The 17,962-nt window shown below is 45.7% G+C and overlaps 1 protein-coding gene across 2 annotated transcripts in view; it reads left to right on the top strand.

The window, feature by feature from the left end:
* The window catches only part of RASGRP1 (RAS guanyl releasing protein 1), a 102,745-nt gene that overhangs the window by 29,259 nt on the left and 55,524 nt on the right, over positions 1-17,962 (top strand). Inside the window, exons 4-6 of one of the 2 annotated variants that reach the window (XM_060261293.1) lie at positions 3,175-3,237; positions 4,582-4,713; positions 9,911-10,064. In XM_060261293.1, coding sequence (XP_060117276.1) covers positions 3,175-3,237; positions 4,582-4,713; positions 9,911-10,064 — 349 coding nt within the window. The remainder of the gene's footprint in view (positions 1-3,174; positions 3,238-4,581; positions 4,714-9,910; positions 10,065-17,962) is intronic. The other variant, XM_060261292.1, reaches the window with a different exon arrangement.

Raw genomic sequence — 17,962 nt, 5'->3', positions numbered from 1 at the left:
CAGAGAATTTAGAAGTGGCATGCCAACTGAATATTTGGATATATTGGACATGACTAACAAATTATCAGGGCTGTTTTTGTAGCTGGAACTTCTTTGCATATTAGGCCACACACCCCTGATGTAGCCAATCCTTCTGGAAGCCCTGTAAGAAGAGCCCTATAAGCTCTTGGAGGATTGGCTACATCAAGGGGTATAGCTTAATATGCAAAGGAATTTCTGCTACAAAAAAAGTCCTGTATGTAACTATTTCTTGTGAAAAGAAATAACTTAGGTGGCGTTTTCTAATATATGATTTTAACTTAAGGTTCAGTGCCTATATAATTTGTTTTTGACCAGTTGAATGTTATAGAGTTGTAAGAGCTTTATTTTTATTTACAAATTGAAGAATTTTAGCAGACACCATTTACCTTTTCCTAAATGAAATATTCCTGTTTGTCTTGCAGTTTGCCAAAATTTTCTTTTGCTTTCATTTTCAGTCATGCTTGAATCAAACCATTCCACAAGACTTTGTGATTATTTTTGTTCTTTCTTTACCAGAAGCTGCATGTAGTTCAGGAAGCTGAGCTTCTTAATACTATTTTTGATTGTAGTGATTGAATTTGTCAACCAGTTCTTGTAAATCATCCATAAATAACATCAGCTTTAGAGTATAACTTGTTTTGTATGAAGTATGGCATGTGTTTAGATGTTATCATTTTGTGCACTGTGAGATTGGAAGTGGTCCTCTGGCTATCATGCTTTCTCCGCTCCCTTCTTCTATCCTCTGTAGTGTTTGAGAGATCTTACGGTGAATTGAATTTAAATGGAGAGAACTCACAGTTAATTGAAAGCAGGATGTCTTGGTTTGTACATGTGGCACATTATCTTCTGTGCAGGAAAGGAGTGGGATGAGAACATGTTAGCTTGAGGCCTACTTATGTGCAGAACCATGGGAATAATATTGGAACAGGTCTTATGCTCCCAATCAAAATGGTTTGCAGTTTATACTGTACTAATATAAAACACCAGATCCAGATGCTAGTCATCCTGATTTTCAATCTTTATTTGACCATCTTCTGTAATATTCTGAGATATTCCTATACAGTTCTCTTGCTTGCTGACTTGAAGTCACTGATTTGATACTGGCTTAGGGTTGCCAAGTCCAATTAAAGAAAAATCTGGGGACTTTGGGGGTGGAGCCAGGAGACTTTGGGGGTGGAGCCAGGAGACATTGGGGGTGGAGCCAAGAACAAGGATGTGACAAGCATAATTGAACTCCAAGGGAGTTCTTGCCATCACATTTAAAGAGACAGCACACCTTTTAAAATGCCTTTCTTCCATAGGAAATAATTAAGGATAGGGGCACCATCTTTTGGGGCTCATAGAATTGGACCCTCTGGTCCAATCGTTTTGAAACTTGGGGGGTATTTTGGGGAGAGGCACTAGATGCTATACTAAAAATTTGGTGCCTCTACCTCAAAAAATAGCCCCCCAGAGCCCCCAATACCCACAGATCAATTTCCTATTATTCCCTATGGGAATCGTTCTCCATAGGGAATAATAGAGTGCCTAGTAGACATTTCCCTCCCCCCCCACGCTTTCTAAAGGGGGGGAGGGCCTCCAAACTAGGGAATCCCCTGCCCCCTCCCTCTCTCACACACACACACACTTACCAGGTCTTCCTCCGGACAACTCTACTTCCTGTGAAAACGAAAGCAAAGAAAGGGAGGGGCCATTCTCAAAAGCCCTTCCTGCTTCCAGCTTCCTGCCCAGCCTTAAAGGGGCAGACATTTTGCAAACGGCTCAGGAGCTCTACAACATGAAGCCTAAAGGTATGTTCTCCCCCCCCTCCACCCCCCACCCCCGCTTCCAGAGTTTTGAAAAGCGGGAGGTGAGGCTGTGAAACCAGAAGTCTCCCGCCAGAGCGGGAGATTTGGGAAGCCTATACTGGCTAGATAAAGCAAAATGAATGTATATTAAATAATCATTTAAAACAGGTTGTGAAGATGCTGGAAGATAATTGGTCGCAGTATTTTATTTCTGGTGCACCCATTTATGTACTGTTCTAAAATACAATCATTGGTGCAGACTCTAATTTTTACCATTTCCCCATCCTTTTATTCAAAATGATGTTTCATTGTATCATAAATCTCAGGTCATCCTGCCTATATATATATATTTTTTAAACTTTGTGTGTGAGAGTGCTGTTTCATTTTGCATTAAAATGCCAAGGAAAGACTCCTTATTTTTTCTTCTCTGTCTTTAAAGCCCTTTCTAGCTATAATACAGCATATTTCTCTGATCACCCCCCCCCCCCCCAAAAAAGATATTTTAAGAAATCCTAATGTGAGGAAGTCAGAATCAACTGAATATTTTTGAGGGCCTGTGTGGGTGGGAAGAAATACAAATTTGACCAGAAGTAAGGTTTGTTGGTTTTATTTACTGCACTGGAGAGAAAATGTATTTTTGTTTTGCTTTGTTCAGTATTAAATTCTAAACCTTCAAGATAATTCTGAATGGAAGATTAAATAACCATACTTCTCATCATTAGAAGTTGGTCTTAATCCTCAAAGTATCTTTTTGAACAGAAATCAGTTCTTTTCTTACAAATGGCCCACTTCACTGTGGTCATGATTGCACCAAAGTGAAGTTCCTGTTATCTTTTAGAAGTATGCAGGATCTAAAAACGTATTCTTGAAGCAGCTATATTCTAATTCAGTAACGTTGTTCCTTTCACAGAGAACTTACTGTACTATAATTAGGAGCTAGTCATGTATTTACTGTTGGAACAAAGTGACTCTTGGAATCTTAACCATTTTCGGTTTCTGTTATATAGTAAATATGGGTGCAGAATACTTCTTTTTACTGTGAAAGTAACTAGTCCTCTACTTTCAACTTGGATTTGTCCCAAAGTAACATCTTGTTTACAAAATCAAATGTTGCAATTTTAAATGTCATACAATTCTGATAATACAATATTTAGAAATCTATCTACATACTATTCTCCTTTGCCTTCTAAAATACTCATCATTTAACTCTTATCTTATTTTTTTGTGGAAAAAATAATTGATTAGCAAGATACTGTTTTTTTTTAACTTCAGCAGTTTGTCCCTAATGCTTGGGTTTTCAGATGAGATTATGTGAAATTTTCATGTTATGTAGCCTGTTGACATACTTTCCTTAGCAGCTACCTACATACCTGGATGCTTTGGAAAACAATTCTTCTTTGATTTGCCATAAAATATGCTACCTTGTAAGGTAAGAACATCTTTTGGGGTTTTTTATATATGACTTAGTAAATAAAACGTGAGTTGGTAAAAGTTGTTGCCATTTTTTAGTATTAAGAAACAAGCAACAACTGCTTTCCAATTATGATTGTGACATTCATGTGAACGGTGGACATGTGAATGCTGCAGACACCTATTAGACAGTGGTTGTACCAGGGGAAAATTCCATTGTTCACATTATTTTGTAAACTTTTAGAGAAATTTAATTTTGTGTGTGTTAGAGGCTGTGTTGGGTGTCATTGGTACTACTGGGTCATTCATTTAGTGTAGGGGTAGGCAACAAATTTGGCTTGGGTGCTGAAAAAATATGAGTTCTACTTGTGAAGGTGTTGGCGTGCCATCAACCTAAAGAGGACAGGAAGATGAGAGCTGTGTTTGGCAAAATACAGTGCATGTTTTTTTTCACAGATCCAGTTTTTGTTTCAACTGGAAGAAGGGCCTAATGTAAGACTGCTCTAGAAATGTTATTATGAAACAGCAGTGGCTTTGCCTTCAATACAATCAGTGAGGAAGAAATTGCAAGGGATAAAAAAAATACCAGCGTAATATCTCTCTCTAAAGGAAGAAGAAGATCCTATTGGGATATGAGGGCATAGTCTCAACTTCAAAATCTAATTTTTAAAAATTTTAATTTTAAAAAATTGCTGCTCTGCAAGAGTGTACTCATCCCTCAGAATCATGCTGGCCTTTGCCATGTCCAGCTGGCATTGTGCCTGTGGGTCACACTTGCTCTAAAATCCACCTAGCTTTCAGGCATACAAACATTGGCTGGGAGAGAGTACAGAGGGGCCATGTAGCTTCTTCTTTATGCTTCCTCTTTGGCGTAGGGGGTCAGGCATCCGTAGTGAAGAGGGAATTAGTGAAAATTGATGTAACCTTATATGTGAGTACCAACACCTTTTTCTTTTTACCAATCCCCCTCTCTTTTGTGAATATGTGTAATTTATACATAATATTTTAGTCCTTGGTTATAGTACCCAGGACTTTTTTTGTAGAAAAGGCCAGCAGGAACTCATTTGCAAATTAGGCCACACCCCTGACATCATCATAGTTTCACACAGGGCTTTAAAAAAGAAAAGGCCTATCAGTCACTCATTTGCATATTAGACCACACCCCCTGATGCCAAGCCAGCCGGAACTGCGTTCCTGCTCAAAAAAAGCCCCGATAGAACCTAATAAATATTTTTAAATTACACCTTGAATGGAAGTTTTCAAATTGTTTGTACTGATGAATTAAAGACAAATTCACTTTGTAATCACTTATGGCATATAGCTGTAAAGATGCAAGTGAAAACCCATCTTGTGTTCCCATCAGGTACTGGATAACAGAATTCTGGATCATGTTCAAAACAGATTCTAATCTTACTAGCGCTGTGGAGGAATTTCAGGAACTGGTGAGAACTAATGGTGAGGAGTTACACAGTCGCCTAATTGACACATCTCAAATGTGAGTGTCAGGGTCTTAATACGGGAAAAAACAAATTTGGAAAATGTAATAAATGGTCTGTCTACAAATAAGAATATTTTCCACTTAAGACAGTTTGTGACAAAATTCTATTCAAATTCTTTGAATCACTTACACCTGTGTTGAGTTTTGATTAAAAATGTGTGGGCTAGGGTTGCCAGCCTTAAGGTGGGGCCTAGAGATCTCCTGCTTTTACAACTGATCTCCAGCTGATAGAGATCAGTTCCCCTGGAGCAGGGCTTGTTTGTAGCAGGAACTCCTTTGCATATTAGGCCACATACCCCAATGTAGCCAATCCTCCTGGAGCTTACAATAGACCCTGTACTAACAGCCCTGTAAGCTCAATAATAAAATAGAGCTTACAGGGCTGTTAGTACTGGGTCTATTGTAAGCTCCAGGAGGATTGGCTACATTGGGGTGTGTGGCCTAATATGCAAAGGAGTCCCTGCTACAAAAAAAAGCCCTGCCCTGGAGAAGGTGTCTGCTTTGAAGGGTGGACTCGATGGCATTGTACCATGCTGAGGTTCCTCCCCAAGCCCCACCCCCTGCTGGATCCACCCCCAAAGTCTTCAGGTATTTTCCATCACATACCTGGCAAGCCTAGCGTGGGCACATTATCATGTGTCAGGGATTTTATTTATTTATTTATTTTGAAATGGCTTGCCCAGTGGTTGCATAAAAAATGATTTGTACACCTGTTCTCTTTCTTGCAGGGGCGGGGGGGAGGTGTCAGCAGCAGTGTAATAGAAATTGTACAACTGAAGAACCATTTCATATAAATGACTTCCTATGTTGTCCCTAAGCTATTGTTCAAGGAACTATAGTGCAGAAGGCACTTGTGAACTGGGCCTTTGGAAAATGCTTAACATGAAAACTTCTACCATTGATATGGGGAGCCTGGATCAGTCAAAGTAAAATTATCTCTGCTGTCCATTTTTTGTCAAGCCACGATTACATCCTAAACTTAATGAAAGGAAAACAGATTTTTAGTTTTTGACTTAGAACTCTGCAAGCCAAAAATTAAAATGTCATTTTGTTAGCTATGGCAGTGCCTCTAGAGAGTCAGTTTGGTGTAGTGGTTAAGTGCACGGATTCTTATCTGGGAGAACCAGGTTTGATTCCCCACTCCTCCACTTGCAGCTGCTGGAATGTCTTTGGGTCAGTCATAGCTCTCACAAAGCTGCCCTTGAAAGGGCAGTTTCTGTGAGACCTCTCTGAGTCCCACCTACCTCAAAAAGGGTCTGCTGTGGGGGAGGAAGGTAAAGGAAATTGCAAGCCGCTTTGAGACTCTGAGATTCAGGGTGAAGGGCAGAGTATAAATCCAATATCATAATCTTCTTAAGTGATGTAGTGGCATTGTTTCCTCTCTAAGAGCCTACAGGAGTTGCAGATCAGGAAAAAAGAGTGCAGTGTTCTGTATATGTTGCAGTGGGAGTGGAACAGATACATAGTGGGTGTTCATCAGTGTGACATTAAGTCATTCATAGTTCGTTGCTACCATTTTGTTGTTTTATAAAACACAACCGTAGATGCTGTAATCTGCAGTGGAAGACAACAGAATGATCTTCATTTTTCTTTCCCCCCTAGCTAAAACTCATCCCTTTCCAGCTATTTTTTTTTTTTTCACGAACAAAGTTACAGCTTTTTCGGGGGAAGGGGGGATGAAATAATGCCAGAGGATAAATGGTTATATTGCTTCCATTCACTGCATCCTGCTCTTCAGTGGCGGATTGCAGCATCTGCAGTTACATTGTTTAAAAATTGCTATTAAATGTCACGTGTAGTTTGTACCTTTATATAAAGGCAACTTTAAGTGAATTCTTGCATTGTATGCACCCACACATGCACCCATGTGGAGATTCTAATTCCTGCTCTTGTTATATATATTTTTGCTTGATTTTTAGGGCTTTTATCTAGTTAAGTAAAGATTTTGGAGCAGAATAGGCTTAACATGAGATTGATTTCCAGCAGTTTTCTCCTTGAGTGAATGAGAGAGCGAGAGAGCCTACACATAGTATTTTTGTTGTTCAGTCGCACAGTCGATTCTGACTCTTTGCGATCCCATGGACAAAGTCATGCCAGGCCCTGTCTTCACCATCCTCCGAAGTCTGCTCAAATTTGTGTTTGTTACATCAGTAACACTGTCCAGCCATCTCATCTTTTGCTGTCCCCTTCTTCTTTTGCCTTCTGTCTTTCCTAGCATCAGGATCTTCTCCAGGAAGTGCTCCCTTCTCATTTGGTGGCCAAAGTATCTGAGCTTCAGCATCTGACCTTCCAATGAACAGTCTGGGTTGATTTCCCTTAGGACTGACTGACTTGATCTTTTTGCAGTCCAAGGGACTCTCAATAGTCTTCTCCAGCATCACATCTCAAAAGCATCTATTCTTCTGCACTCTGCCTTCCTTATGGTCCAGCTCTCACAGCCATACATTACTACTGGGAATACCATCGCTTTGACTATTCGGACTTTTGTTGGCAGGGTGATGTCTCTACTTTTTATTATACTGCCCAGGTTCACCATAGCTGTCCTCCCAAGGAGCAAACTTCTTTTGATTTCATGGCTACAGTCACCATCTGCAGTGATCTTGGATCCCAGAAATGTGAAGTCTGTCACTACTTCCATGTCTTCCCCTTCTATCTGCCAAGGTGTGATGGGGCCAGATGCCATGATCTTAGTTTTTTTGATGTTGAGTTTCAAGCCTACTTTTGTGCTCTCCTCTTTCACCCTCAACAAGAGGTTCTTTAGGTCCTCCTCACTTTCTGCCATTAGAATGGTATCATCTGAATATCTGAGGTGTTGATGTTTTTTCCGGCAATCTTAATTTCGGCTTGTGCTTCATCCAGGCCAGCATTCCACATGATGTACTCTGCATCTAAATTAAGTAAGCAGGATGACAGTATACATCCTTGTCAAACTCCTTTTCCTGTTCTAAACCAATCAGTTGTTCCATATCCTGTTCTGACAGTTGCTTCTTGACCCTTATACAGGTTTCTCAGGAGACATGTGAGGTAGTCTGGTACTCTCATCTCTTTAAGGACTTGCCACAGTTTGTTGTGATCCACACAATCAAAGGCTTTAGCATAGTCAATGAAGCAGAAATAGACGTTTTTCTGATACTCCCGTGCTTTCTCCATAATCCATCGAATGTTGGCAATTTGATCTCTAGTTCCTCTGTCTCTCCGAAACCCTGTTTGAACTTCTGGTAGTTCCTGATTAACATACTGCTGAAGCCTAGCTTGTAGGATCTTTAACATGACCTTGCCGGCATGTGAAATGAGTGCAATGGTGCGATAGTTTGAACATTCCTTGCCATTACGCTTCTTTGGAATTGGAATGTAAACTGATCTTTTCCAATCCTGTGCCCCCTGTTGTGTTTTCTAAATTTGTTGACATAATGTGTGCATCATTTTAACAGCATCATAGGACTTTGAATAGCTCAACTGAGATACCATCATCTCCGATCGCTTTGTTGTTAGTAATGATTTCTAAAGCCGATTTGACTTCACACTCCAGGATGCATGGCTCAAGGTCAGCGATTTCACTGTCATGGTTGTCCAGGACATTGAGATCCTTCTTGTATAATTCTTCTGTGTATTCTTGCCACCTCTTTCTGATCTCTTCTGCTTCTGTTAGGTCCCTACCGTTTTTGTCCTTTATCATGGCCATCTTTTCACGAAACGTTCCCTTGATTTCTCCGATTTTCTTGAAGAGATCTCTTGTCCTTCCCATTCCATGACTTTCCTCTATTGCTTTGCATTGTTCCTTCAGGAAGGCCTCCTTATCTCTCCTTGCTGTTCTCTGGAAATCTGCATTCAGTTGGGTAAATCTTTCCTTTTCACCTTTGTCTTTTACTTTCCTTCTTTCCTCAGCTATTTGTAAAGCCTCATCAGACAGCCACTTAGCTTTCTTGCATTTCTTTTTCTTTGGGATGGTGATGATTGCTGCCTTCTGTACAATGTCACGAACCTCCGACCATAGTTCTTCGGGCACTCTATCAACTCTAGTGCCTTAAACCTATTCTTCACCTCCACTGTATATTCATAAGGGATATGATCAAGGTCAAACCTGAATGACCCAATGGCTTCCCCAGTTCTCTTCTGTTTAAGCCTGAATTTTGCAATGAGTAGCTCATGATCTGAGCTGCAGTCAGCTCCAGGTCTTGTTTTTGCTGACTGTAAGGAGTTTCTCCATCTTTGACTGCAGAGTATATAATCAATCTGATTTCTGTGTTGCCCATCAGGTGATGTCCATGTGGATATGGACCAAGATCATTCTGTCATTTTTGAGATTGTATCCCATTACTGCCTTCCTCACTCTCTTGTTAACTATAAAGGCCACACCATTTCTTCTATGGGACTCTTGCCCATAATAATAGATGTAGTGATCCTTTGAGTTAAATTCACCCATTCCCGTCCATTTTAGTTTGCTGATTCCCAAGATGTCAATGTTCAGGCATGCCATCTCTTGTTTGACCACATCTAGCTTACCTTGATTCATAGATCTTACATTCCACGTTCCAATGCAGTATTGTTCTTTGCAGCATCGGACTGTTCTTTCACCATCAGACACATCCACAGCTGAGCGTCCTTTCAGCTTTGGCCCAGCCGCTTCACTCTGTGGTTACTTGAATGCTCTTCCCCAGTAGCATATTGGGCACTTTCTGACCTGAGGGGCTCATCTTCCAGCGTCATATATTTTAGCCTTTTGTTTCTGCTCATGGAGTTTTCTTGGCAAGGATACTGGTTTGCCAATTCCTTCTCCAGTGGATTACATTTAGTCTGGGTTCTCAGCTGTGGCCTGTCCATCTTGGGTGGCCCTGCATGGCATAGCCCACAGCCTCATTGAACCGCGCAAGCCCTCTCGCCACGACAAGGGAGCAATCCATGAGAAGGACACATAGTATTACATTCTGCTAATTAATTTGGAATTAATGTCCTTATTAATCAGTAGCACAGTAAAATTTCTAGACACATAATTACACATGTAAAATAAGTATACAAAATTTACATGTGTTGTTGAATGACAGGTAATGCTAAAAATTAGTCTCATAATGCTGTCCATAAGAATTGGTGTTCTGACTGACACTATGGGTACTGATTACTTCTGTTATATATAATTAGTTGCATGATTTTGATCTAGAAAAAGCATGTAAATAAATTACTTTACCCTTTTTAAAAGAAATGCTCGCGATTGGTCTAGAAAGATCACACAGCGTATAAAATCCAACACCAGCAAGAAACGAAAAGTCTCACTTCTCTTTGATCATTTGGAACCCGAGGAGTTATCAGATCATCTTACGTACCTTGAATTCAAGTCCTTCCGACGAATATCAGTGAGTGAATGGCTTTTTTCATGTTTGTTAGAGAAATTGTTTCTCTGAACACAGTCTATGGGTATGCATATGTATTTAAAAAAGAAGCGAATAGTGTAATTCTGAGTTTGGTGCCAGAGAGAACCAGTTTGGTGTAATGATTAAGTGCACAGACTCTTATCTGGGAGACTCCCCACTCCTCCGAGTGCACTTGCTGATGTAACCTGATGCTGATGTCAGTCATAAGTTCTTGCAGAGCTGTTCCTCTCAAGAGCAGTTTCTGTCAGAGCTCTCTCAGCTCCACCTACCTCACAGGGTGTCTGTTGTAGGGAGGAGAAGGAAAGGAGATTGTAAGCCACTCTAAGACTCCTTCGGGTAGTGAAGAGTGGGGTATAAATCCAATCTCCTCCTGCTGCTGCTGCTACAGTGTAAGCTCATTGAAACTCTTGGATCTGTGTTTTTGATATGGATTGATGGTTGCCATAGGCTGCTCTGAGAATTTTTTGCAGGTTTTTCTCTGTAAACTTGGTAGTTCTATATATTGAAAGTATTTTACAGGTGTGTCAGTGTGGAGAGAAGAAAGGAAGCTTTAATAGCTCTTAAAACTGCCTAGTGTTTTCCATCTAGTTCCTTTATGTCTTGGTTCAAGGGGGGAGGCTATAATGGTTGCAAACTGGTAAGTGTTAAAATATATGAAAGAGAAAATGGAATATAAACTAACCAGCTAGTCTGAAGACATATCTGCCTTAACACACCATCTTAGAAGAAAGTTGCTTTTATTTAATTCTTCCTGTTTTTCAAACATTATGTGAAATATTTTGTTCCAAACAGTGTGGCAAGGATTACTTGTTTTTAATCAAGCTGCTGCTTTGGATAAATTGCCTTCCTCTAGATAAAGAAGAACAAATGGAAATAGGCTGGTGATATAATAAATCTGATATAATAAATAAATATGTGGCCTTCAGTAAGGCACAAATTGTATAGGATTGGTTTTACACGAGGGAAAGTATACTTATGGAAATTTCTTCTTTCTTCTACTCACCCTCTTCCTAGAAAAGTCTAATATTGTTGCAAATGTGTGCACCAATTTGTCCAACATTAAAGCCTCCCCAATGTATCTTGTCTTGTGCTGGAGCCTCAAATATATCAGTTAGGGGAACAAACTCTCACTTAGTCAGGCGTTAGTACTCTTTATTTTAAGCTCTAGGTTCATGACTCCTCTCATGTGCTAAGTTAAAATCTAACAGTCTTGGAAGCTGATGTCACGTCTCTGTGCTCAGGCTGCTACCTGGAAGCAGCAGGGTGGGAGAGTTTATATAATGTTTTTAAAATTATCATTAGCTATTTTATTATTGGGCTCAAGAAGGATCATGTCTTGTGATAGTTTGCTCTGGCAGGTCATTTAACTAGATGGACTGTAAGGCAGTCTGATATGCAAATATATTTTTATTTATATGCTAAAAGTTTAAGACTTTATACATTGCAACATAACATTTGGAAACAATGGAGCATTTCTGCAAGTGTAAGGAAAATCCTGCTGTGTGGGTAGAAGTGTTTGTGTTGGTGGAAATCCTGTACTGGATCAACCTGAACTGTGTTCCTAAATTAGAAAGATTTTGCATGTTACAATACTTTTTCAATGTTATGCTATTTTCCATAGAAGAAGAAGAATTGCAGATTTATACCCCGCCCTTCTCTCTGAATCAGAGACTCAGAGCAGTTTACAATCTCCTATATCTTCTCCCCCCACAACAGACACCCTGTGAGGTAGGTGAGGCTGAGAGGGCTCTCACAGCAGCTGCTCTTTCAAGGACAATCTCTGCCAGAGCTATGGCCATTCCAGCAGGTTGCAAGAGGAGGAGTGGGGAATCAAACCTGGTTCTCCCAGATAAGAGTCCGCACACTTAACCACTACACCAAACGGGCTTTCAAGATGCCTTTCAAGGTTTCTCTTTGTATAAGAGAAACTTCAAATGGCATAAAACTGTATGCTTTCAGGTTGTGTAGTTTGCATGAGGGCTTTTTTTGAGTAGGAACACACAGGAACACAGTTCCGGCTGGCTTGGCATCAGTGTGTGTGGCCTAATATGCAGATGAGTTCCTGCTGGGTTTTTCCCACAAAAAGCCTTATGTGAAACAATGGTAATGTCAGGGGGTGTGACCTAATATGCAAATGAGTTCCTGCTGTAGAAAAAGCCCTGGCCTGCATTTCTACCTACCTCACAATGAGCTGGAATTAAGCTGGTATCTGGTATAAACAAGTTGGTTGCTGTACTTGCATGTTAACTTTTCTTTTCCCATCTTCCTTCTCCCCACACATCCAAAGCTTGATTTGGAAATTTCTTGGTTTGGCATGAAATCTGAATACAAGTGCCTCAGCAACCCCACCCCTTGCTGAAATTCTCATGTGTGCTATATCCCAGTTTGTAATCCCAGTTTGTGGGCTTGATCTAAAAGTTGTCAGAGCTGATCTGTATAATAAAATACCTATGGGGGGGCTGAATAAAACTATGGGGATATACATTTTTTTAAAAGTTGAGTTTTATTTACATCCTTTATTCTTCATTCCATCTGTTATTATGAACTTTTTCAATTCATTATTAGATTTGGCTGTATTTCTATTGGGCGTGTTAACTCCTCTGATTCCAAAGTGGCTGTTGTGCTGTGCAGGTGACTAAGGTGGCTACTGCGGTGATGTGCTTTCATTTGGCCAGCCAAGAAGCAGGCAGGTGGACCATTCCATTCCATCCCCTCCTGGCCCCACCATATACCAGTGTCTCAAATACTGCTTCTGCAAAGACCAAAACACTGCATCTCAGTGCATCTCAGTGCACCTTAGCAAATGTAACATAATGTAAGGCAGGGGTCCCCAACCCCTGGGCCACAGACTGGTCCCGGTCCATGGCCTATTAGCAACCGGGATGCAGAGTAAGACAGAGACCTTTGATTACTCCTTATTTAAAGACCCCCATGGGGGGCAGGGATGGGGTGTGGGCTTGGGGGCAGCCTGGGGCAGCAAAAGCCTCAGCACCCCCACTGTCATGGGTGCTGGGGACCCTGCAGAGGAAGTTGAGCCTGCAGAAGAAACTGTGCCCCTGCCACCTGCACTAGTGCCCCTGCCTCCTGCTGGAGAAGATCCCAGCCCCCCTGCCTCGCCCTCTCGGGTGGCGCGTGTGCGTGACCGCCTCCGTCAGGACCTCAGGGATCGGAGGAGGGCGGCACGCTCACAAGCAAGACGCTCCCTGAGCCATGAGTTTTGAGAGGATTCTGGCCCTTCTAAGAGCAAGGATGCTTGAGTTGTAACAGGATCCTGGCTGCCTCTCTGAGCCAGCAATTAGCCCAAATGCCCCTGGACTTTGCCTGACCCGGCCCCAGCCGTGACAGATTGCTTCCACCAACAAACACCCACTCCACAGGATGGATGCTGAAGCAAGTGAAACTACAGGACTACTGGCTGCGCTCCAAGCCCAGGTACAGCAGCTGACACAGGCAGTGGTGCACTTGCAGCAACAACCTGCGGCCAGTGGCCAGGGTAGAGCAACCACCCACGCTCCAACACCCTCTGCCTCCGCATCGATGGCCGCCTGGAAAGTCGCCACCAAGCCAAGACCAGAGGGCGCCAGCTCCCTGCGCCATGCCACTTGGCTCCTCCCCCATCCCCAGCTAGTACCAGCACCGAGGATGAGCCTATGCGGCTTGGAGCTGCTCAACCCCGCCTGACCCCAGAGGAAAAGACAAGACGCCGCACGCAGAATCTGTGCCTCTACTGCGGCACGGCAGGCCACTATGCCTCTGGCTGCCCTGCTAAGCATCGGATACCCGGACCTTCGCTGCCACCGCCGCCAAAAGGGCAGCCCCAGGCGTAAGTGGACCCCCCAGCCTGGGGCGACTAGCTGGGTCCTCCGAACAGCGGGCTGATACCCCGGGGCCGTTCCTGCTACCAGTCAAACTCCGTCTGCCTGACGAACGGTGGCTGTTCGTGTATGCCATGCTGGACTCGGGAGTGGCCCACTGTTTCATAGATGTCGCCTTCGTAAAGCAGCACCAGATCCCGGTGCAGACAAAAGAGATTCCGACGCTGGTGGAGGCTATTGACGGGCGCCTCCTCCGTTCTGGGCCCATCACCCAGGAGACCTGTCCCATCACCTTCCACGTCCAGCAGCACCAAGAACAGCTGCAGTTTAATGTCGCCCGCATGCTTCGCTTCCCGTTGATTCTGGGCCTTTCCTGGCTGCAGCTGCACAACCCCATCGTGGACTGGGCCCAGCAGGAACTATGTTTCCGAGACCCATGTCCTCATCTGACTCCTCCCACCACTCTAGCAGCCGGCATCCCGAGTGGTGGTCCTCAGCTCCCTCAGAAGTATGCGGATTTCGCCGATGTCTTCGAAGAGACAGGAGCGTACAGCTTCCCCCTCACCGGCCCTATGACTGTGCCATTGACTTGGTACCTGGGGCACCACTCCCGGTGGGGCGTCTGTACCCTGTCGGAGCCTGAGTTGGCAGCTCTGCGAGACTTCCTGGACAAGAACCTGAAACGCGGATTCATCTGACCCTCGACCTCTCCCCTGTCTGCTCCAGTCCTCTTCGTGAAGAAGAAAAGTGGGGAGCTCCGGCTGTGCAATGATTACCGGGCCCTGAACAAGATCACCATCCGCGACCGGTACCCTCTACCACTGATCCCTGAACTCTTGGATCGCTTAAAGGGGGCCCAAATCTACACCAAGCTGGACCTCCGTGGAGCGTACAATTTGGTGCGCATACGGCCCGGAGACGAGTGGAAGACCGCGTTTGGGACCCGATACGGGCAGTACGAGCACCTGGTGATGCCCTTCGGATTGACCAACGCCCCCGCCGTCTTCCAGAGGTTCATGAATGACATCTTCCGGGACCTGCTCGACCGCTTTGCAATCATATACCTAGATGACATCCTAATTTACTCCCGCGACCCTGCCCAGCACGCCAAGCACGTCCGCCAGGTCCTGCAGTGCCTACGAACCCATGGCTTCTACGCCAAGCTGGAGAAGTGCGACTTCGACCTGCGCTCTGTCGAGTTCCTCATTCACATTGTGTCACCTCAGGGGATCCTCATGGACCCGAAAAAAGTGGAAGCGGTCCTGACCTGGCAGGCTCCTCAGAATCGCAAAGGCCTGCAGCGATTCCTTGGTTTTGCCAACTACTATCGGCAATTCATCCCGGCGTATGCATCCCTGACAACACCCCTGACTCAACTACTCCGCCCCAAAGAACCCTTCCGCTGGTCCCCAGGGGCCGATAACGCCTTCTCCACCCTGAAGACCCGCTTTGCCACCGGGCCACTCCTGAGATACCCTGACCCCCAGCTTCCCTTAACGGTGGAAGCTGATGCCTCCAACGTGGCCCTGGGAGCAGTGCTCTCCCAGCGTGAGGAGCCGTCTCAGCCACTCCAGCCCTGCGCCTATTACTCGCGCCAGCTTACTGCTGCGGAGAGGAACTATACCATCTGGGAGAGGGAGTTGCTTGCGATCAAGGCGGCTTTTGAGGTTTGGAGGCATTACCTCGAAGGGGCTCGCCACCCTGTTCAAGTGCTCACTGACCACCGGAACTTAGAGCACCTCCAGACCACCCGCCGTCTCAACCAGCGCCAGATCCGATGGTCCCTCTTCTTCTCCCGCTTTGACTTCTGGATCTCCTACATCCCCCATACCCAGAACCGGAAAGCAGACGCGCTCTCCCGGAAACCGGAATACGCCCCTGCTTCAACTGAGACCGTGCCCGCTGCTCCCATCCTGCCGCCCTCAGTGTTTGCAGCCACCTCCACTTCACCCACACTCGTGGAGGACATTCGTGCTAGCCAGGCCAACGATCCCTGGGTCCAGCAACACCTCCAGGCACTCCAAGATGACTCGGCAGGCGAGTTCACGACTCGAGGCGGCCTCTTGCTACACCGTGAACGCCTCTATGTGCCGCCCAGGCCCTTGCGGGCAGAAGTGCTATGCCTGACCCACGACTTGTTACCCGCCGGGCACTTTGGACAGCATAAGACCACCCACTTGCTGACGCGAGAATTCTGGTGGCCACGAGTTCGCTCTGATGTTGCCCGTTATGTCAGCTCCTGTGACGTCTGCCGACGGGCCAAAGACGTCCCGGCCAAACCCTCGGGGTTGTTACAGCCCTTGCCCACACCCTCAGGACCCTGGGATACCATCTCGATGGATTTCATCACGGAACTTCCATGATCCAAGGGTCAGACTTGCATCTTGGTGGTCGTCAATTTATTTACCAAGATGGCCCACTTCATTCCGTGCCCGAAACTTCCCACAGCTCAGGAGACATCCCAGCTCTACCTGCAACACATCTTTCGTCTGCACGGACTCCCAGCCCACCTGATCTCAGATCGGGGCCCCCAGTTCTCCTCTCGGTTCTGGCAAGCCCTCCATTCCAGCCTGGGGACTCGAGTGCACCTGTCCTCAGCCTACCACCCACAGACAGATGGTCAGACAGAGCGCACCAATGCCACACTAGAGCAATATCTCCGCTGTTACACCTGCTACCAGCAGGACAACTGGACCACTCTGTTGCCTCTAGCGGAGTTTGCATACAACAACGCGGTCCATTCCTCCACCCAAATGACCCCGTTTGCTGCAACCTACGGGTATCACCCTCAGTTCTTCCTGGCAATCCTGCCACCCACGAATGTCCCCGCCGTCGAGACCTACCTGCAAGAACTCCGCGCCAGCCAAGACTTGCTCCGAGAGCAGCTACAGCGGGCCAAGGAAGCCTATAAACTGGCTGCGGACTGGAAGAGGCAGGAATGCCCCCCAATCCAGCTGGGGGATCAGGTGTGGCTTTCAACTCGCTACCTGCGCCGGCCTGGTCGGTCTCACAAGCTGGATGCACGGTTCATTGGACCCTACCCCGTCATAGAACAAATAAACCCCGTTGCCTTCAGGCTCCAGTTGCCACCCCACCTCCGCATTCACCCCGTGTTCCATCGCTCCCTCCTTGTTCCAGCTGCACCCCCTGACCCAGCGCGACCTCCTTGCCCACCGCCACCACCGGTGTTGGTGGATGATGAAGAGGAATACGAGGTGCGCCAGATCCTGGACTCCCGGTACCATCGTGGAGGCCTCCAGTACCTTGTGGACTGGGAGGGATACGGCCCAGAAGACCGGTCTTGGGAGCCCGTGGACAATCTTCATGCCCCGGACTTGGTGCAATGGTTCCACAACGACCACCCCGACCTCCCAGGCCCCTCGACGGAGGGGGGCCCTGGGGGGGGGATAGTGTCATGGGTGCTGGGGACCCTGCAGAGGAAGTTGAGCCTGCAGAAGAAACTGTGCCCCTGCCACCTGCACCAGTGCCCCTGCCTCCTGCTGGAGAAGATCCCAGCCCCCCTGCCTCGCCCTCTCGGGTGGCGCGTGTGCGTGACCGCCTCCGTCAGGACCTCAGGGATCGGAGGAGGGCGGCACGCTCACAAGCAAGACGCTCCCTGAGCCATGAGTTTTGAGAGGATTCTGGCCCTTCTAAGAGCAAGGATGCTTGAGTTGTAACAGGATCCTGGCTGCCTCTCTGAGCCAGCAATTAGCCCAAATGGGCAACAGCCAGCAGAGAGCTATATAGCTGTAGGCTTTGGGAGGAGGCTTTGTGGAAGCAACTAGTCATCTCCCTGACGTTTTAGCATTCACTCCGGCTTGACTTTGGTTTCTGGACTCCCTGACTTTGGCTTGTGACTTCTGGATTCCCTGACCTCGGCTTTTGGACCTCGGACCTGCGATACTTGTACAGTGATTCGGATTTGGTGCCTCAGACCCTCCTGCTGACTGGCTACAGACCTCGGACTGCCCCTGGACTTTGCCTGACCCAGCCGTGACACCCACCTGACCCAGGCGTGCCCCAGCCGTGACACCCACCAATCAGTGGAAAAATTGTCTTCCACAA

Source organism: Heteronotia binoei, chromosome 21, assembly GCF_032191835.1.
Source record: "Heteronotia binoei isolate CCM8104 ecotype False Entrance Well chromosome 21, APGP_CSIRO_Hbin_v1, whole genome shotgun sequence".
Taxonomy (NCBI): Eukaryota; Metazoa; Chordata; class Lepidosauria; order Squamata; family Gekkonidae; genus Heteronotia; species Heteronotia binoei.
The sequence above is the reverse complement of the archived record's forward strand: the minus strand, read 5'-3'. Positions and strand labels throughout refer to the sequence as shown.